The sequence below is a fragment of the Jatropha curcas genome, chromosome 2, assembly GCF_041381405.1.
Source record: "Jatropha curcas cultivar XTBG-Jc1 chromosome 2, XTBG_Jcur_1.0, whole genome shotgun sequence".
NCBI classification, from domain to species: domain Eukaryota; kingdom Viridiplantae; phylum Streptophyta; class Magnoliopsida; order Malpighiales; family Euphorbiaceae; genus Jatropha; species Jatropha curcas.
In genome coordinates this window covers 26,758,015-26,780,825 of record NC_143152.1, presented here as the reverse complement: position 1 = coordinate 26,780,825, position 22,811 = coordinate 26,758,015, and the positions used below count along the sequence as shown (strand labels likewise).

The window sequence follows — 22,811 nt, the reverse complement described above, 5'->3', positions numbered from 1 at the left end:
ATAAATGCCAAAATTTCCTTTCTACCTAATACCTAATCTATTCCATCATCAATGCAATCCATGTTCAATTAATTGATTTGATTATCACATAATACCCATTAATTAATTAATTAATTATGATCAATAAGTGGTGATTCATTGAATTTTATTGATTTGGTTTACCGTATAAAACAAGTGATCCTAATTTGTTTTCGGTCAATGATTACTCTATTTTGACCACAAAAGTTATTGTTATTACCTATATCCATTCTATGGGATTAAGCTGCATGTACATAAGCACTTTATAAATAGAATTGTGGATATTATCGAGTGAATTTAGCTATTCACATGTGAATTATATATTTTATATTTCTTTGGCTGAGGCAATTTTACTTTAAAGGATCATTAATAACATCAAGTAAAAAAAAAAAAAAAGAAAGATTTTCTCGTATAAATAAGATTATAACAAAGACAAATATTTTTTTTAATCTGACAAAGACAAATAATGATGTTGTAACAATTAATAAGGATAACAAACATAATTAGTCTGAGTAGAAAGGGATTAAATCCTTTGAATAAGAGCTCGAGTATTCGATCCTTACGTGCGCTTTCCCTTATTGGCCATTTACAATCAATAAGGATATTATTGCAAATGTAACAATTATCTGTGTACAATATATAATTATTTTGAATGAATCCAAAAATGATATGAAGTTGTCTATTGTGTAATTTAACAATTTTGCCTTAAAAAAACAATATCATCACCTTTATGGGTGCCCTAGAAGTATCATTTAGAAGAAAAAAATTACTAATTTTATTTATTTATTAAAAACTAAATAAACCAGAATATCAACCGACTTGATTTTAAAAAAATTGAAAAATCCTTAATCGATGTGAAAGAAAAGTGGTAAAAGGCATTGACCTTGTGGGGGAATTCTTTGTTTCCATTGGAAGTAAAGCAAGATCCGCAATTGACACCTGAAATTATTATTATTATTATTATTATTATTAACACCTGAAATCATTATATCACTTTGCTGCTATTTATATGCTTTCTTTGTTTGATATATTTTAGTTTTACCCCATAATTAAGTAAAATGATTTTTTGGCCCCTAACTATTTCTGCCGAACACGCTATTGCGTGTACCTTATGATGGAAAGATTTCCAAATTTTCTTTGTTTCAGAATTTTTTTTTTTTTTTATAAAAATTCAATTGAACATAATTTTATTATTTTAATTTTTATTAGATTGAATTTATGTCTCATAGTCAAATCACACGAATATATGTTATTATTAGTTGTTTCTAATAAAAATAATTCTTAAGAAAATAAAATAAAATAAATTTATTGTTAATTTACATGATATTTTAAATTATTCTTACTGAGAAATTTAATTTAATTAATTCTTTGATAGGATAAAATAAAATTGAAATTTTCGCACATAAATTTTTTACAACGGAGAAAATTATATTTCATTGAGAATACCGATGATGCCCCTTCCCGCATGAATTAGAAATCACTAGAATATGTGAAAAGAAAAGAGAGAGGGAGAAGAAAACACAGCTAGGTTATACAAAGGCCATGTTGCACGCTTCTCGTGATAAAATCGTTTCTGAAAGTCCAAGGATATGAAATTTTGAGTCTCTTTTAAATTTGGCCGATATTTTTAATTTTATATCCTATATTTATTTTTTATTTTCAATTATGGTTCCCATTCAGAATCCGGTTTGATGCAGTTGAGTGATACCGTTCCATGAACTAAGAAACCTGCTTGGCAAATCTTGAGATTGCAACAATGTGAGTTACTCATCGATGATCCATCAAGATTCTGTTATTGTAAACCATATACCAAACTACTTTCAAGCTTGTGGTGGGGATGAGGAGAATATTTTTTCTAACAACGCAATCTTCCAACTTATAGATTCTAAAAATAAGGATGAAAGACCAAATAATAACTATGTGGATGTGAGCTAACATACTGTGGGATCAACTAACGATCAAATAAGCAACAAACTAAAGGTTTCTCGATAGAGGTCATAATTGATAAGGAAAATAAGTAATAACTAATAAAATAAAAAATATTGGGTAAATTTGCTAAAATTGTGAAAGTTTAGAATTTTTTTTAGTGATTTAATCTAAATATTAACAATGTTGATAAGAAATTTTGGTAATATATAATAACATAAACTATTTAACTATATAATTATATTTTTATCGTAGTCAAATTGTTTATCTCTTTTTTATTCATGAGTAGGGCTAATGGATTGATATAATATTGTTGGCTACATAATATGAAGTAGTTGTAAATTAGTGAAAATATTTAAAGTCGAGAGAATTTAAATTTAAAATTTTATATCTTTTACATTAATAAAAAAAATCAATTAAACCATAACGCCTAACTTTTTATGGAATGACATCAGAATTAAGACATATGATAAAAGAAATGCTACATGTCAAAGATACGGCGCCAAACGATGGAAAATTTTTTGAAGTTTTTTCTTCGCATGGTAAAAATATTAGACCAACAGGCTAAATTGGGAAATTTATGTATAAATATCCATGCTCATGGGTGTGCATTTTCCCGTTTTCATCTAGATGTATGGTTAAACTATGGATTGTATAGACTAAAATATGACGACTTTATTAAAAAAAATTAATGTATTAACTTAATTTTTTATCAATTTTTGAAAATGAGCACGTGAATCATAAGCAAAGAGTTATCTTTCTTTTCTTTTTTTTTTTTTAAATAAATAATAAATGAGTCAAATTGTAGTTAATTGAGATTTGACTTATAAAGGTCGGTTCGATATTGAATGAAATGAGTTCAAGCTGTTTATCAAATTCATTTTTTTCTTTCTTTCTTGCTAGTGATATATAATATATACGTCTTACATTATTACAGTAATGCAATTTATATAACTAATTGCAATTTATTAAAGTGGAAGCAGAAAATTAGGTATAAGACTAGATTAGAGTATAAGAAATTGTAAATTGTATATCCCTTTGTATTTATGTACACATTTTTAGATATAAAAAGATATAACTATCATTGTCCGAACAAGGAATGAATAAATGATTACTGAACGAAAATCTTGAAATTTAAATGTACAATCAATGCTAATTTTTGACTAAGCGTTATATATTTTGAAATAGCTAAGTAACACTTAATTCTTTTATCAATAATTAGTCTATCGATAAAAAAAAAACTGAAAATTTTCAAATAATATATAAATTCATCAAATAATAATAATTAAAAATGATTGAAATATAATCTAATAAAAGGATAAATTAAATTTGAGACCTCTTATTTTTTTAATTTCGAGAGTCTCTTTACTACTAGACTAAAACCCTATTCATTATTTTTTTTTTTTTTTTGATAGATAATCTTTTAATAGGTAGCTATATATGTACAATTTTTTTTTCTTTGTTTAGTTTATTCAATCATTAGTAATTTTGTGTTGTGCCTTAGAACAAAATAAATCATTTAATGTTAATTTATAAGGACAAAACGTATACCATTTATGGTTTGACTATAGATAATATTACGTTCAGCAAAATAGGAAATAAATCCTAATAATATCTGACGTTTAAATTTATTTAACTTACGTTAAAGTTATAGAAATTCTAGGGAAACATCCTAATGGTTAAGATTTGAAATTTCCATACTAAAGTTAGGTTCAAAACTTCAAATTCTATATATAAAAAAAAATATCCATAAAAAACAATAATAAGAGGTACCTTCTATTTTGCTGATTTCAATTCTGACATAGAAAAAAAAAAAACGTTTGACAAAATTAATTTGAAAATAGCACAAAATTCTATATATTACATATTCAAACTATTACAATTAAAAAAGAAAATGACGATTTGTGCAAAGTTAAGAATTCATAAATAGAAAAGCACAGTTATGAATAGAGTTGTAAATAATTCAAACTGTTCATGAATTGCTCGAACTAGTTTGATAAGCTTATCAAGTCGAGCTCGAGTTGAGTTATCAAGCACGTTTGATAAATGACCTGAGCTCAAGCTCAACTCATCCAACTTGCAAATTACCTCAATTAGCCAAAATTAATTAAACCTATATTAAGAAACGATGTTATTTTGATTTCACCAATTCAAGCTCAATTAGTTTATAGTTATCGAGCTAAGTTTGAGTCTAACTACTTTTAAACAAGACAAATTTGAGCTTGACTCAATTTGAATTATTTATGGTCATAATTATGATTTTAAAAAGTTGTTGCGTATTTAAAAAAAAAAAAAAGAGTGAGAATACTTGTAAAAGAATTTAAAAAGAAAAAAAAAAAAAAAAGGGGGGTTACTTGCGGTTTTAATCCATGCCAAGCCATACACAAGCATCATGTGCCTAAATATGTGAAAACGGAAAAGGTTTTCGGTTTTCCGTTTCCTCGGACAAAATGTGCAGACGAACTGTCTGGCTTGACATTATTGTCAACATTTTGTCCTTGACCGATCTCGTTTATGACTTATGACCCATCACTCTGTCTTTAGTCCTGCAACCAATTATTATTATGTATTTTCCATGCCAAATTGACCCAAATTGCTTGGTGATCGCAAATTCATGATCGCTTTGGAGGTTGAACCGTGAACGCTACCTAAACAAGAGACTTGACACATGGCCATAATCATCATTATAGATTTACACTGCTATTCAGCGTTTTTGTCTATGTTTTCATTACCCCAATTAAAATTTTTATGTGATGTCTATTCTGTGTTCATTTCATATGGTTGCGGCTTATGACCGAGGAAATTGCCAATAAAGAAATTCAAAGACGCGCATCGATGAATTTGCTTTTTAAGTTTACGTATTTAATTTTGTGATACTTTTAATTTTGCGAGGATTTATAATATTATTGAAGTTATATTTTTTGTTAATATTATGCCTTTTGTTCAGCACAAAAAAGAAATTCAAACACGCGCGTTGACGAAGTGTCAAATAAGAATAAAATGATATCATATCACTCAAGATATATTAAGTACCAGAGAAAAAAAAAAATACCAAAGATTATTTATTTATTTGTTTTAGGAGTTGAGTTTTGATCCCAAAAAAATGGCTACTGTGACACATCTTCATTGCTTTGCTTTTACAAGTCAATATCCAAAGAATTCTCGTATCTTTAATCCCAATTATTTCGCTATTGTCCCTTTTCCTTTTTTAAATCCCTAAAATCATTCTTTTAACTTTCTTTTTTTTACTCATTCATCCAAAGCTTTTCAAGCTTGAGACAACAGAGGTAATGACAACAACAGTATTTATGGAAACGGCAACGATAATAATGGAGGTTGAAGTGGTAACCTTAACTCTGAGATTTGATTATGTACTTAAAATGATACAATTCTAAATGAAATTTTTGATTTTGTTTGAACATTTTTATCTTCTTAAAATTGGTTTAGAGATATATTTTAGAAAATAAACATTGCATTTGCTTTTCCTGCTCTATATTTTCTCGGAAACAAACAAATTCTCAAAAGAACAAGCATAGTAGCTAATTGCTGGCAAATAATCAGATTTGACGCTTTTATCCATAGACAACAAGCACAATTTGTTTCACTTTTTGTGGATTTTTGGTCTTTTCAAGAATGCCATCAAAAGACATAAATAACCTTTCTTTTTCTGCGGTTCATGTAGACAATATTTACAGTCTCACTCTTGATAAGACGTTTGAAACTTTTGTGCACGTGTTTTATCAACATAGCAAGAGACAATTATTATTAAAATAGATAATTTCAAGCAGGTCCCTGCAAATTTAATGATGCCACAAAATTGAACGCATAAGTTCAGGGCAAAATTACTTATTAAGCCATTGGTTATCTGTTAAAAGTATTAGCATGACATGAAGAGATGGAGGGATTAAAATAAAAATCAAAATTTCATCATAAAACTATCCATTCTTTTATTTTTCTAAAAATTTTTGTCATTGACTATTTTTAAAAATAAAAAGAAATAAATTTATATCAAACAGACATTAAAATATATTGTGATTTTGAAAACGAAATATAAGTTGAACCAATTTTTTTAATTATCAAAATTTCCAAAATACGACTTATTCAAAAATACATTTTAGAATTAAATTTGATTTAGTATGAATTCGTTTGAGATTAATGAATAATGAAGCCAACGAAGCATACTAAGGATATAATTTATTTATTTATTTTTCCAATAAACCTGATTATAAAAATATTGGTTTTGCAGTAAAGCGAATACAATAGTGGAGAAAAATTATATTTGATAGATAAATTTTTTTTTCAATTAAAATTTATAACCATTTCACTTTGACACTTCTCGCTGCCCAACTCTTTTTTTGTCTTGACTTTTCTTTTTTAGACATTTGACATATTATTATTAGTTAATTTATCTTCTCTAAATGAGGTCAAAGGTTGTTGATCAATAAAGAAAAAGTTCAAATTTCACCAATATAAAATCTTTAATCGGTACTAATAAAAAATAAAAAGAGCTAGTTTATTTTATTAAGGTTTGAAGATATTTTGATTTGTTAACTAAGTAAAAAATATTATTAATTAACAATTTTTTAAAACTAGCATCTTCAATTTCTTATTACCTTCTGACCCACTGGCATGTGTACTAGGATTGTTGTTTACCGTACAGGGTCCGATCGAAAAATTTATCTGTTCTAGTAGTTATCAGTTATTTTCACATCTGTCAGCTGTTTTATTAGTGGTTAATTATTAATGGTTAACGATTATATAGCGGTTTAGAACAATAGTATTCAAATAACAGTTTAATATAAAATGATAAAAAAGAGTATAAAAGCGGGAAACAAAGTAAAGATAAGTGATGTGTATAGATGTCATAAATAAATTATAAAACGCTAAACGTTAATGAAGATAACCTTCCATAAAATATTGTTTCAAACTCTAAACGGTAGATATTGTATTACCAAACGCTATAATTATTAATTAATATAGTGTTTCAACTATATCAAAACACTAAAAATATAGTATTTCAACCATATCAAAACACTAAATTCTACTTCAAACACTTGTGTCTAACAGGGCCATAAAGTCAGTAAGAAAATGGGCTTCTTTAAGTTCTATTTTCTTCTTAGGAAAACCAAAGCTGGGCCTTTGATGTTAGCAAACAAACCTTGAAGAAGCCGTTTCAATTTACTGTACAAATTGAAGATAATAAGCACATTACTTTTCTTTTGTGCTTCTAACCAATAGCAAGGCCCAAATTGCAAACTTAATTTGTAAGAGTTAAAATTATGGGAAAAAGCACACACTCAAACAACAAGTCAATTTTGATTTGATTCAATACATAATTTAATTTTGGTTCGGTTCAAAAAAACTTTATAATCTGATTTTCAGTCTTATCGATTTGATTCAGTTCGCGCAACCCTAATTATTATTACTAATCACTGCTAATCAATATCGTTGCCGATCACAGTCAGGTATGTCATTGGTCACCATCAATTACTATAATTTGTTATTTTTATGTATTATTTGCCACATCCAACAATAAATTCTTAAAATATAAAAATTTCTATAGAATTCTAAACATTTATATACTTTTATAAATTTAAATTTTAATATTTTTAAATTAACTTTCAATGTGACAATAAAAATCAAAAATAATTTGCCTGTAAAATTTCCTTTAAAAATATTTTAAGAAAAGTTATTCTTCATAAATAAATACAGCCAAGAAGATTACAGCATTGCTAGGAGCAGTACAGTCAAAATGAAAAATCAAATAAGAATATCCATGCAAAACATAAGCCCAAGAAGAGCTACCAAAACTGGGCCTTAGGGTAGCAAAGGAGCCTCAAACAGAACTTTTCAAACAAATATACGTAGAATCCCTTTAAACACTCAAAATATAGTGTTTTACCTTTTTTACCGGATATATCTGTATAAATTTAAATTAATCGAGCCAGTAAACTTTTGATATTTTGCATTTTGCAAATTCAATAAATTCCTTTCCCCAGTACTCAGAAGAAAAAAAAATTGAAAATTATATAATTAAAATTTGAAAATAAACATATGACTAATGTGTTTAAATATAATTGAAAAGTTAAATAGTAATTTTTTTTTTTTTTTAATTTTTTGATGTTACAGTAAAATTTGATGGCAAGCACATGGGACGACGGAGTGTACAAACTAAAACCAATAGCAATGACCTAAATAGCAAACATGATATGATATTTGATAAGAGTAAAATTATGGAAAGCAAAGAGTCAAACACTAACCCACATGATTCACTTATGAAGGGATTTCTCTCTCGACAAGGCATCAATGAATTATAGAAATCCATTCAGTCTTTCAATGATGAAGATAAATATAATATTACACCTATTTACATGGTTTTCATTGAGTAATAAAACAAAATGTAATTGATTTCATCCTCATTTTTCCATACAATCTTACATTTTAAGCTTCCATCTATTATTTCAAAGTTGTTATTATTAAAAAAAAAAAAAATCAAAAATTAGGTTTAACTCATTGCTTTGACTCAAAGCATACCAAATTCATCTTTGATGTGCATCTTTGAATTTTTTTGAAAGGAAAGGAAAGAAGTTTTTGAAACCTATTTTTGTTTGGATGAAAGTTAAAAGTAGGTATTTAGAATTTGAATTTCCAACTATTTATTTTAATTAGAATGTTTAGTAGGCGTGTGCAAAACCATCGACCAAACTGATGAAACGATTCACAGTTCATTTCAGTCAAATTTTATCAGGTTAATCAGTTTGAACTGAAGTTACTATTGGTTCAAGTCAGTTTTATAGAATTTAATTGGCTAAAATTAAAATAGAAATGATATATGATAAATACCGATCAAAATTGATCAAATTAACCGACCGATTCAAATCGAGTCGATTCAGATACCAACTTTTACTTTTATCTTTCATCTTGATCCGATTCAGTTTCAACCATACTAACCGTTTGCTTAATTACCCTTATTGTTTGGGAATTGGAGTGGGATTTTAAAATTGGATTAAGTTGAAATTGTTTCCTGGAGTTTTTTTATCATAAGGCACTAGCTGGAATAAAGTTTCACCTCCATCTTTCTTTTTTCTTTTTTTTTTTTTTATATCCCATTTTTTTAATAATAATAATAATGAAAAGAAAAATAGAATATTTTAAACTTGTATTTTAATTTGTGGATGTGAGTTTATCTTGATGACAAAAAAAAAAAAAAAAAAAAAAAGTTTTCTTACTAAATAATAAAAATTTTAATTGTCTTGCAGAATAGTAAACATTGCTGAAAATAATTTTATAAGGTTGAAACATCTTATAAAAACAAATGATTTGACATAAAAATAAGGTTGTTGGTCAAGTGGACTTTTTGTTCTACACTCTGCATCATTTCAAGAAATAGAAACAATCAAATGAAACATCAACATTTGAAACATAAGAGCAAGATTTTTCTAGACAATTCAAACAAAATAAACTTTAAAATTGTCTAATAAATTAATAAACAAAAATTTAAAAACAGAAAAATTTTGATCCTTATAAAAGAGATATGGTTCATTCATACAGGTTCTGTATGGATAATAAATAATTTTCAACAGGGCAATGATAATGTGGTTGATTTCAGTGGAACTGAATACCCATCACCTGCTTTACCTTTTTGTTCTACAAATTGCCTGCCAACAAGGCCCATGGCCTCAGTGGAGCCTACCTGGCCTCATAACTGCTAACAATTATATGATTCCTCTAGGATTGTGTTTTTTACTTTGGGTAATTTTTTTTTCTTTTTTTACTAATGCAATCTTAAAATAATCCAGTAGCTGAAGCAGACTTATAAAATTATAATTTCAAATATAAATTACATTAAAACCTAAACCTAATGTTGGGAAGGAGGATAAAACTCATAACATTTTCCTCTCCTTAGCCATTCAGGTTCAGGGTGATTGGCTCTTTGGTTAAAATTACTAGTCAAGTAAAATTTTTTTTCATAAATTACCGTCAAGTTTTATCATCATACGCATTCTAACTATACTTATTAGTAATCGATCAATATTTGGCAACGAATTGGGGGATTTTTTTTCCTAGTGTCCAAATCTTAATCTTGAAGTCAGTTCAGGAATGATGAATAATATTTTACTTTAATTTTAATTGCGACTATACATGATGGGCCAGGCTCAGATATTTGAACCTAAGCCCAAATTCGGCCCAGTTGATTGTTCAAGTTTATAATTCATAATGCTTTAGATACACAATCTAACTATACTTATCAAAATAAATGACTTGTGTTAAACTTTTTCAAATTAATAATAAATTTAAATTGTTTGCACTACAAAAATCATCCAAATCCTAATATTATCATTCTAAAAAGCTTCTATTCATAAGAATGGGATTATACTAAATTATTCTAAAAATAATGAACAATGAAATAAGTTTTTTTTTTATTATTTCTTTATTAATTTTCCTTATTATTTTTTTTATATTTGCATAAGATATCAAGGTCCGTGTCCGTTTTTAACAGTTTACAAACTTGATTAATCTCAAATTGTCTTCAGAGGCAAATTGATTGGTTTGGGAGAATTTACATTACGGAAAATCAAATCCATAACATAAAGTGATTAACCCCGCAAATGTTTTTTTGTACAATTAATTATCCTCCAACCTACTTTAAAAAAAAAAAAAATTATCCTCCAACCATATATTCCTTGCAAGTAATAAATTGAAGCAGCAGCCAATCAAAGAAAAACGGCAGTGATCGATTTCTTGCAATTAATTATATGACCAAAATGGTTTTAAATTGTAAATACATGTGATCTATACTTTGATCCTAATAATTTTATTGGGACAAAGATCTTGGGAAGATATTCTACACTCGAAACTACTATCTACATAATAAAAATATGTTATTTTCCTCTTTTGTCCTTTCTAAGTGTGTTTTGAGCCAACCTTAAGCTGGCTATTTGTGACCATCAACCATAAAACACACAAAATTTAAAACACAATTAAAAATTTTAGGCTATGTTGAGTGAATTATGAAATGTTATTCCCTCTAATGTTTTTTATAAAATCTTAGTAAAATAAGATAAAACGCTAGGAAAATAACTAATTTTACTGAACAATTCTTAAAAGAAGCAAAAAAAATTCTCATTAGAATAGCAAATTATTTATTGAACGTCAATCTTACAAATCATTTAGATAATTTTATTCAATATAAAAATCTGGCTAATTTATAATTTATTTCGCTGTTTGCTAATAAAAAGAAAAAAGAAAAACACTATTTATTTTTATAAGTAATTATCAAAAGAAATGATATTTAAGTTGTTGATATTATTATTCCCACTCCAATCAAATACTACTCAAGAATTCAATTGATCCAAGCAACATAGAAGAGAAAGAATAAAAGAAGACGGTTGGTAGAGTGTCAAATGAGACCCACTTAGCCTTTTAAAGTTTAAACTAACGAACACAAAAGGAGACAAACAACAAGACTACCTTAAATTCAAATACTTGCAAATAAAAGAGACAACAAGTAGCATCTTCTCTTCTTAATTCTCGCAAACCCTTCTTTTTTATATTTCTTTCCACTTTTCTTCTATTTTTTAAATATATTTCTTGTTCTCGCCATTCTTAATCAATTTTAAAAAATTTCTCCGAAACTTATATTTTTTCTACTATTATTCAAATCATTCACATCTCTACCGTTTATCTTTATTAGGATTCGACAATTGTATATAGGAATTCGCTGCATAAGCATGTAATGGAAACATTACAATATAATATCTATACTTTATAAAATACAACTAATCGGTATATGTATTTTTTAAAATATATTAATTTTTCTTATGTTTTACCTTCATTATACTTTTAGGTTTTTTCTATCTAGTTTTTATATTTTTTTCGTCAAGTTAATAGAAAAATAAATGTAAAAGAAGAAATATTAAAATTTTAATATTAAAAAAACTTACAATATGATCATGCGATTTGAGAAATACCACCAACAGCGTTTGTTAAGGTATTTAGCCAAAAAAAAATACAAAAATTAGGAGTGACCCATTAATATGATGCAATTTTTCCTCTTGTAATTTACTTTAATGGTAAAACAAAAATTATCTAATTGCAAACTATTAATTTGGGTTATACATATATACATATATATATATATATATATATATATATATATATATATATATATGATATATAAAATTTCCTAGTAGAATAAATTAACTTAATTATTATACTATTAAATATACTCGTTCCGTACCAAAAAAATAATTCATCATTACTTTTTGGTTTGTTTCAAAATATAGTCCACTTTTCTTTTTTGCATTATAATTAATTATTAAATTGTTTACCATACCCTTATTAAATTTTATCTTATTTTCATTAATCATCATTAATTCTTATTTATTATTTCAATATAATAATTGCTCAGGTATTATTTAAAATGGGCATAATAGAAAAGTTATATAAATTAAATTGTTCTTTAATTATAATAATTGTTATTTTTTAATCTGCATGAAAATAGAAAGTAATTTTTTTTTTTTTTTGGAAAAGAGAAAATATCGAATAAGCTTATTGCTACACTATTAATATATAATGTTTTCATGTAGATACAATTAATAATAGCATCTGCCTAACACCTGTCGGGTTGGTTGATATAATTGATTTTCTTAAAAAAATTTGAGATTTATTTATTAATTCGAAAGTTTACACTTGATATAAATATTGTTTTGTACTATAAATCTAAATTGGGTCTGTTTGCTAAATATTATGGTAACGCAATTGATAAAAATTTTACCTTTTCAATATTATCAATTAGATATCTAGAGGTTAAACTATAGTAAAATTAATAGAATTTGTGAACTAACCATAAACTTAGCAGGAGTAAGTATAAATTAGTAAGGGAAAATATATTTAAAATGAAATTTATAAATTTTTGAAATAAAATAAATTTTATAATATGATTTGATTATTAATTAAAATTTTATTTACGAATATATTTTTCAAATTCATAGACTAGTTAAGTAAATTTCATATAAAACGTCGTTACTTTGACATTATAAGCTTCTGATCTTCATTTAGGACCTAATTTAAATGAAAAACAAGCAATCAAAAAATAAATAAAATATACAGAAAATGAGGGGCTTTATTGAAAACTTAAAATTTAATATTATACTCATTTGTTCTGAAAAAACTATTAATTAATTAATTATTTATGCTTATTCTGGACCTCGTTAAAAACTTAAAATAAAGATTTGGAAATGCTAATTCCAAACAATTAAACAAATCCTCTCTCTCTCTCTCTCTCTCTCTCTCTCTGTCTACACTGTAGTATGAAGCCATAACCCATCCTCTCTGTTGCTACCCACCACACCACCGTGGCACCGTCCCGTTCCGACCTCGAATAGCCGACAAAAGTCACAGAACCAAAGACGACGATAAATTTATAATTGTTTAAAAAATTAAATAAATAATAAAATATAATACTAAAAAATATCAAAAGACGAACTCTTTCGCAAAAGCCACCGTACTCACCTCACTAATATCACAGCATTACCCTTTTTTCATTCTCTCTCTCTCTCTCTATCTCTACAATTAGGGGTAGGGCCTCTGGTTTCGCTTGTAGAATGTGAAAGTGAAACTCAACCTTCGTTCTCTACAAGATCCGTACTGAATCGGAGCTTTTTGTTACTAAATAGCTTTTGTTAATGGGGAATTGCTGTAGATCTCCGGCCGCCGTTGCTAGAGAAGATGTGAAATCCAACTTCTCTAGTCATGATCATAGCAAGAAAGATGCTGCAGCTGCTAAGAAGGCGCCGATTACTGTTCTTACTGGTGTTCCTAAAGAGAATATTGAAGAGAAGTATCTTGTCGATCGGGAGCTTGGCCGTGGTGAGTTTGGGGTTACTTATCTTTGTATTGATAGGGATAGTAGAGAGTTACTGGCTTGTAAGAGTATCTCGAAGCGGAAACTGAGAACTGCTGTGGATATTGAAGATGTGAGACGCGAAGTGGCGATAATGAAGCATTTGCCGAGGAATTCTAGCATTGTGAGCTTGAAGGAAGCTTGTGAGGACGACAATGCGGTGCATTTGGTGATGGAGTTGTGTGAAGGAGGTGAGTTGTTTGATAGGATTGTGGCTAGAGGGCATTATACGGAGAGAGCAGCTGCGGCAGTCACACGGACGATTGTGGAGGTTGTGCAGCTCTGCCACAAGCACGGAGTGATTCATAGAGATTTGAAGCCGGAGAATTTTCTGTTTGCAAATAAGAAGGAGAATTCGCCTTTGAAGGCCATTGATTTTGGCTTGTCTATTTTTTTCAAGCCAGGTGAGAACTCCAATTTTAAGGTTTTAGTTTTGGATAGTATCGGGGGATGATATGTTTAATATTAGAATTGCTGAGTCTGGTACTAGAAAAGGAGGATAAGTAATGTGTTTACCTCCAACTCTCCTTTTTGTGGATAAATGGATAAATTTCCATTTTCAACTTTACTTTTTGACCTGGAAAATTTTTATGAGCAATATACTGAGATCTGTGAGCAATCGTGGATAATTAAATTGGGTTAAGATGGCTGTGCGGTAGATGAACGGTAACTAAAAATAAAGATTGTGTTATTAGTTGACGTTACAAGTATACAGAAGTAAGATACTGAAGTTATTTGATTTTAACGAAATTGCCTCGTTAAGTTATTGGAGTAAAAGAAAACCGATACATTATATATCCTTTGCAATGCCAAGAAAATGCTACCTTTTATTCTATTCAGAATATTGGGTTCGTAGGTATGTTGGTGTAGAACCTCATAGACATGTCAAATTAGCTTTTTGATGAATTGAATTGCAAAATTATATGCGAAGATAGAAGAAAAATCATCAAGAAAAAACAAATCCAGCTTCCATGCCGCAGCATTTTGAATATTGGTTGACTAGTTCTTACATAAAAAGGATAGTGTGAGTGCACTCTGAAGACTCAATGGACGTTAACATTAAAGTGCCCCAAAGCACTTAAACTCTGAATTGACCTACTCCATTACAATAGGCATAGATGTATGAATCTGCAGTTCCTTCAAAGATGTGAAATATAATTACTGTTAGATTGCAATTCTTTTTGACACCAGGTCTGGTTAGAGTGTTTGAGGCATATTATTGAAATTTCCCATGAACAACCAGATTAATTATTCTGTGTGAGATGAGAGCAGGTTGCCACTATGGAGCCTAAAGTTCAAATGTTACGAAATACAATGTTAAAGTTATTCAGGATATGGAGCTCATTTTGCATAGCTCATAAATGATTTCATGTCGGAAATCATGTAAAAAAAAATTACCACATCCTTGTGGAAATGAAGGCTTATTTCTCTCAGTTCCGGGTAGAACCTTTTCCTTGTCCTAATTAGTTTTGGAAAAATGTTTCATGTGAAAGAAACAGGACTCCGAGAATTCAGTTGTAATGTCAGTAAGTTATGAAGCATTGATCATGTGGTCTAAGTCATTGATAATTTTTCATTGATTATGGTTGTTTGTATGAATATTCACAATGTTATTCTGATCAAGCCTACTGTCTTCTGAATATTGTAGGTGAGAGGTTCTCTGAAATTGTTGGTAGTCCATATTACATGGCTCCAGAGGTGCTCAAGCGAAATTATGGACCAGAAATTGACATATGGAGCGCAGGGGTCATTCTCTACATTTTGTTGTGTGGAGTTCCCCCATTCTGGGCCGGTAATTATATCCTTCATGCCTTTTTTTTGTTGTGTGTGTGTGTGTGTGTGTGTGTGTGTGTGTGTGTGTGTATTGGGCAAAGAAGGGTGCTGGCATGTCTACCTGCAACATTTGTTCTCTAAAAAATTCTTTTTCGCTCTTATGTCATTGTATTTCCTGCCACTCTTCCTTTTTGTTTTGTACTTATTATGTATTTTGTGAGTTTTTTCTCGAAACTTAAGTTGCTTTCAATTTAGCTAAGCTGCATTTTAATTACAGAGTCAGAGCAAGGGGTTGCACAGGCCATTCTTCGTGGGATTATAGACTTCAAGCGGGATCCATGGCCAAACATTTCTGAGAGTGCTAAGAGTCTAGTCAAGCAAATGTTGGAGCCAGATCCAAAGCTTCGACTAACTGCAAAGCAAGTGCTAGGTACTTGCATCTGTTTGATGTTGCTTTGATATCATCTTTTAATATGAACAAGTTGCATGTTAGAAAATTGGGAATCGTCCTTTTCTTTTGCTGCTACATTTTTCTTTCAGGGTACTTATTGATAGGTAGGTGGTTTTTGATTGGATATATTCTGTCTTTGGGTATTGTCTCAAGACTTGCCTTTTTGGTATATTTTTTAGTCTGATTGAGATACTGCCATGTGATTGTGAATTTGCAATAAAAGATAAATTACATATCTGAACTCTTGTAAGTATCCTGTTAAATGTTTTTAGTTTCTAACCCATTAACCCAGCATATTAGTCGTACAAGGCTGATTCTAGTGAGTACTCTTTCTGTTTTTTGGAGAATCTAGTCTGTGATAAATGTTGTATATATTGAACTGCTTTATTATCTTGCTTTTTCTTTTTTTAACAATTGGTGAAACATGTTTTCATAATATTATTCTTTGAAGTGGAGAGAAGTCAGCATTTTTTGGATAGCAGCTTTGCTGCACGCACAGAGTTTGAGAGTTTAGCAGTTAGCAATATTCAGAATCAGATATCTTTCAGATGTCAGTATTTCATTTTTGTCAATTTTTCTGATATCCTCCTATCATGATGGAAGTTACTGAAGAATACTTTTTGGTCTCGTATGTGGAAAAGTTTTTTACTTAAATTCTCATGAAAAACATGCAATGCACATTCTGAATATGATACGGATAATTCAAAGTGATTGAAGATACGGGCCGATCAAAGTGCTGAACTTTCACAAAATTTCAGTTTTATTCCACTCTTAATAATTGCTGCTGACAATTGCATCGAAGGGTATAACTCATGTCACTAGTTGTGTATCTAGTTTGGCTGACACTAAATTGGCTTGCTAGCATAGCTATGGCTAAGTTGTCTAAGTAGGATTTTAACTATTTGGTCAGAGACAGCTCGAATCTGCGTAACCCCTTAACAGGCTACAAGTTTTGCAATTTGAGAAGACAAAAAAGAGAGAGAAAAAGAGAGGGGGGGGGGGGGGGGAAGAGAGAGAGAGAGGATTGAATTGGTTTCAAGAGCTTCAGGTGGGATACTTGAAATCCTATTTATCTTGTTCATCCAGTTACTAACCAATTTAGTGTCAACTGAATATAGAAACGTGTGACATGATTTTAAATCCTATCCCCGATTAAAATGCATAAATTAAAAGAATGGCATAAGTTTAAATCTTCGGTGCAAATTTTAGGATTTATGTGATTACCAACCCACTTTTTAATTTTTTATCATTTTCTTCATAGAACCTTCTTTTCCTTTGTCCCTTTTTTTTCAACAAAACAAATTTGTATAAAAAATTCTTATATAATGGGGACTCGAGATTCAAGCTACGTTAATCTTCTAGTTTTTTCCTCTTATTTTTCAGTATTAAAGTGACCAATAAAAACAGTTCTCTACTAAGTGTTTTCTTGGGCTTTCCCTCTAGTTTTTCTGTTTCCCTTCGTCCTTTACATGGAGGACATTTTATCCTCATTTTATTTCATCTTCCTTTTTCTTGATAAATTTCACCTTCTATCTAAAGAAAAGTGTTATATGTTCTTTTTGTTAAAAGTAGAAAGATTACATGTATTATAGAGAACATTTTCTTGTATTACTAGCCATAGGAATGCTATATAGTTGATTAATTTGTAAACACTCAATAGATCTAATTTTATTAGGAGGAAATAAGCCTAAAGATGTCTAGACTCTGGGTTGTCCTTGATGACAAGGCTCCCAGTTTGCAATCCTCCACTTGCTATTTTGCAGAGAGACTGTTTTATGATTTGAAACAAGACCTTTCAATTTCAAAGATCAAAATAACCTTACTGTTTTGCTAAGAGTCGTGCCCATATGATAGATACTAGAGACAACAACAAACAACAACTACGGCTTAGTCCCAAACTAGTTGGAGTTCGCTATATGAAACTTTTATTTTCAATATGCTCTGATGGGTAAGTGACATTACAGAGTTGCTCTACAAATTTGCTAATATTATGGTTTTAGAATTGTGGGCATGATTTGGTATATAGATTGGGAAATGCTAATGTTTCAGTTAGATGGTGTAGTCTTTCAACATCTATCAAATACAAGTGATCTTAAAAGACGGAATCTCTTGGAAAAATAGAAGTCCTCCTAGGTTTACTTATTTGTGCTGCAAACCTAACTAGTGTACTGACTAAGCTTGCACCTCGTCATAGGATTTTTGTTCACTTCATTGGACATAGATAATGGCTATATATGAAAGATTTAGAGTACTTATTAACATCATTCTAAGGGAAACATGATGAGGCTCAGTGGATGAAGGAAGATAGTTTGTTACATGGGTAGGGCTAAATTGTTAAAATTGCTGCTTGGGCCAACCTTGAGGTGTAGATGTCTAGATTTATGGACATTAAATTGCCTTCTGACAGGGCAGTCAGAGATTAGATGGAGGCCTGTAACAGTATTTTGGGTCCACAATGAATGTGTATTATAGAGATATGGAGTTGTGGACTATTTATGGAGGATCTAGGATGTGACCTTGTGAGACACCTTTTTAAATGAATGGTAATGAAACCTAATGGCTTAAGGAGAGAAGTCTCTCATTTAATACATTAGTGAGGTCAGATTATACTTCTGTATAAGCTAAATGATATACCCCAGACCTATACGTGTTTCAAGCAACTATGTCACGAGTTTTTAGAATATAAACGAAACATAGGTGAATGCTTAAGTTTCATTAAGCTTACTGGTTTTAAACATAACTACTGATAACATAGGTTCCACAGGTGGTGCGGTGCATAATTATTAGTTATGCTATCCAGGCTTGTATTTTGGAGCTTAGTCAAACTCCTTGCTAATTTATTTCCGAGGTGAATTTTCAACTTTTCACCCTGTGAAATGAAAATTATAGCAAATGTCAAGTTTGCCATACAAACCGTAACACTAGGCTCGGTCTTTTGAAGTTCTCTGTATGTCATGAATTTGGTTATTTTTGAATGATAAATGCTAATTATGTTCATTACTCCATCTGCAGAGCACCCGTGGCTCCAAAATGCTAAAAAGGCTCCAAATGTTCCTCTTGGTGATGTTGTCAAGTCAAGACTAAAGCAATTTTCAATGATGAACAGATTCAAAAGAAAAGCCCTTAGGGTTTGTTTTTCAACCAAAAACTACATCTCTTCATTTCCGTGTTATATTTATGTTCAGAAATGAATCAGTTGGCTCTTTCATGTAGGTTATTGCTGATTTCTTGTCCATTGAAGAAGTTGAAGATATCAAAGAGATGTTCAGGAAGATGGACACTGACAATGATGGTATTGTTTCAATTGAAGAATTGAAAGCTGGACTCCGGAATTTTAACTCGCAGCTTGCAGAATCTGAAGTTCAAATGCTTATTGAATCTGTGAGTAGATTTGCTTTATGCTTTCACTATAATCAACAATACAAGGATAGTTGCAACAAGTACATCTTAAGTTTTTGTTGGACCATTTGTGATGTTTATGCAAGTAACTGAGAGCTACACCTTAGGCATTGGACATTGACAATTTAAACATGATGTGAGCACCAAAAGCTTGACTATCTAACCAGTTAAATTCTTTCTTGGTCGGTAGCCCTAGAAACAATTCATCTACCAGTCTTTCCTTGCAGATATCCCTCCCCAAAATGCTCTATTCAACTCTACAAGTTAACCCAATGGCTTAAGAAATTATATCAAGAATGTTGCAGCTGAAATCTCATAGCTTTAAATGTGCTTGAATAGATGCTCTTTGTTAATTTTTTGTCACGTCTAAGGAACAAGAATCCATGTGGCAATAGCTGTTTTTTATTTTTATTTTTTTTCACAAAACAATCAATCTTCAATAGCATCAGTAAAAATGAAAAACAATATAAATTGCTCTGTTGCCCTTCTCAACCTGTCTGAATTCTTTTTGCATTTATGTAAAGATTGCTTAGTGCTATCTTCTTGTAAATCATCACATAGGGAACTCTCAAAAGTGAGAATTGTATGTAACCACTTCCACCCTTTTAGTCCACTTCTAGACTTCCTTAATGTCATTGCTTCACCTGATGGGCCTTTGTATTTTTCCTCCTGGATGATAATATATCTGTTTGACACTCTTCCCATGTAAACTTGCTTTACTTTCACTTGTTCATTTGCCACACCTCACCCAACCTCTCTGTCTCTCCGCATATAACAGCAATAAGATGGTACTATGTGCCCGTTTTAAGATTTTTCTAGAGATTCGATTAGGATGCAGCAGAGTTCTGTCAACTCACCAATGTGCTTGTAAGCTTTGTGGTTAGGTATGGATAAGTTCCAAGAGAGAGAGAGGGGGGCTGGGAAGGAAGTGGTTTATTGTTATTATTATTTTCTATTTCTGGAGTGGGGAGGAAATTAATGTTCTTTTGTGGAGAAGAAAAATACAACAACCAAGCTTTAATTTTGAATTAGTTGGAGTCGGCTACATGAATCCTTTGTTTCAAATATCCGCTCCAATCGGATTAACATCAATGCAAAGCAAAATACAAGTCAGAAAAAGATTTTGAAATACTTTCTGAAAAAATATTTTTGAAGGGAAAAGAAAAATAGGGTAGAAAATAAAGAAGTTGCTGTCTCATGGGTTTTTTTGTTATTCGGCTAACAGTGGCTGTAAATATTTGATGTTTACATTAAAATACTCTTTGGTCCCCAATATTTTAAAGTTAGCAAGTCTAATTGCTACACCCACATGCAAAACTTTAAGCTGCTGAAGTTTCTTAACTGAACCAAACCGATAAAACTGAAAATGAATTACATTTTTAAAACCAAACTGGTTCGTTCCTTCTTAGCAAAATCGGCTTTTTTTTTTTCTACAACTGAACAAAAATTGGTAACTAAAGTTGCTGCAAATCATAAATTGAAACGAATTGGTTAGCCCAAATAATTGAATTGAAAAACCAAATTAGATTGGTTCGATTTTTCAGTTTTAGCCAATGTGTTCTCACCTCTAAGCAAACCAAAGGGACAACAATTGTTAATTTAGGGACAGTAAGGATCAGACTCTATATTATGTGAGACCATAATTTTAAACATTCATGTCAAAACTGAAATCTGACTGGGGTTGCAAATGATTCAAGCTAGTTATGAGCTACTTGGAGCTTGGCTCAATAAAGCTCCCTTGAGCTCGTTTAATAGATGACTAAAGCCTGAGCTAAGCAAAATTTAGGTCATGTAGGCTTGATAGTTGATAGCAGCTAGTTTTATAAGATAATGAGCTAGCTGGCATATAATTTAATTTGAAGTATATGATGGATATTTTTGCTTATAATTTTATGCATAAATAATATACAGGTCAAAAATGATTTGTTAAAAAAATAATTTAAAGTTTGCATATTTATTATAAAAAATTTTAAGTAATAGTTGATTTTTTTCCATATATATTTTAATTTTTGGATAATGTGTAAATTATTAAATTTATTATGAAAATCTATCTAATACTGTCTAAATTATTAAATTTATTACGTAAATCAATCTAAAATTAATTTTGAGCTTAATTAATCTCATTTAGACTCGTGAATTTTACATAACCCTGATGATAATCGGTTTGGCTCATTTGTTAATGGACTGAGCCTGAGCTAGTCCAAGCTTGGCTCATATTTGTGTTTGCCTTGAAAGATAATAATAAAATATCTATATTCTTTAGGAGCCTGATGATTTTGGGCTCGCCCAGCTCACCCAGCTCAGCTTATTTGATGAGCCAACAGCTAGCCAAAGCTCGGCTCATTTACATGCCTAATTTATCTAGTGTATAAATTTGTGGTTAAGCCTAAATATAATTACAGTGACAAATGTGTTCACTTGTCTGTGCATTTGTCTTGTCTTGGAAGGTAATAATAAAATATCTTTTATCATTTCAGTGTCAGTTTCTTTTGGTTTTGAATAGTCAAATTGTTTCACAACAGGTAGATACTAATGGTAAAGGTATGATAGACTCTGGGGAATTCATTGCTATATCCCTTCATCTACAAAGGATGGCCAATGATGAGCATATTCACAAGGCATTTTCCTATTTTGACAAGGATGGCAATGGTTATATAGAACCAGATGAGCTTCGAGATGCCTTGATGGAAGATGGTGCAGATGATTGTACAGATGTAGCAAATGACATCTTCCATGAAGTGGATACAGACAAGGTGAAGTTTCCATAGCATACACGGGCTTTTGATTCAGCCAGATTGAAATCTGACATTATTCTTGTTTGAATGCATGCAGGACGGAAAAATCAGCTACGACGAATTTGTTGCTATGATGAAAACTGGAACAGATTGGAGAAAGGCGTCTCGTCATTACTCTAGAGGGAGATTTAACAGTCTAAGCATGAAGTTAATGAAGGATGGTTCGCTAAACTTGGGGAGTGAGTAAACGCCTAAACACGAGCTCGCAATCATTAATTTATCCATGAAAAGAAAGTATTAAGCCGTCAATGTCCATCTTAGACTTGCTTTCTTCTGTGATTATTTGATGGGGTTCTTGATTATGTGGGATCCCTTTGGCGTGAGAGCTTACGTCATTCTGGAGGCTGATAACATCTTGTCTCTCTCTCTCTCTCTCTCTCACTTTCTCTAAATGTTGATTTATGTAAAAATAGTGTCTTTGTAGCCTTTTGTGAGATGATTGTTTCCAGTTGACAATGTGAGTTTTTGAACTCCATAGGAGGGCTGTAGTATATTCTCGTCAAAGAAAGAAGTAATGCCATATTGCTCCATTTTGTGCTGCAAA

The 22,811-nt window shown here is 30.2% G+C and overlaps 1 protein-coding gene across 1 annotated transcript; it reads left to right on the top strand.

The window, feature by feature from the left end:
- Positions 1-13,203: 13,203 nt before the first annotated feature.
- On the top strand, positions 13,204-22,811 carry CPK13 (calcium-dependent protein kinase 13). Its single transcript, XM_012232452.4, has 7 exons — positions 13,204-14,253; positions 15,498-15,641; positions 15,900-16,052; positions 19,086-19,201; positions 19,287-19,454; positions 21,995-22,225; positions 22,305-22,811. Exons 1-7 carry the CDS (start codon positions 13,632-13,634, stop codon positions 22,452-22,454), a joined length of 1,584 nt encoding a protein of 527 aa, XP_012087842.1. The 5' UTR covers positions 13,204-13,631; the 3' UTR covers positions 22,455-22,811.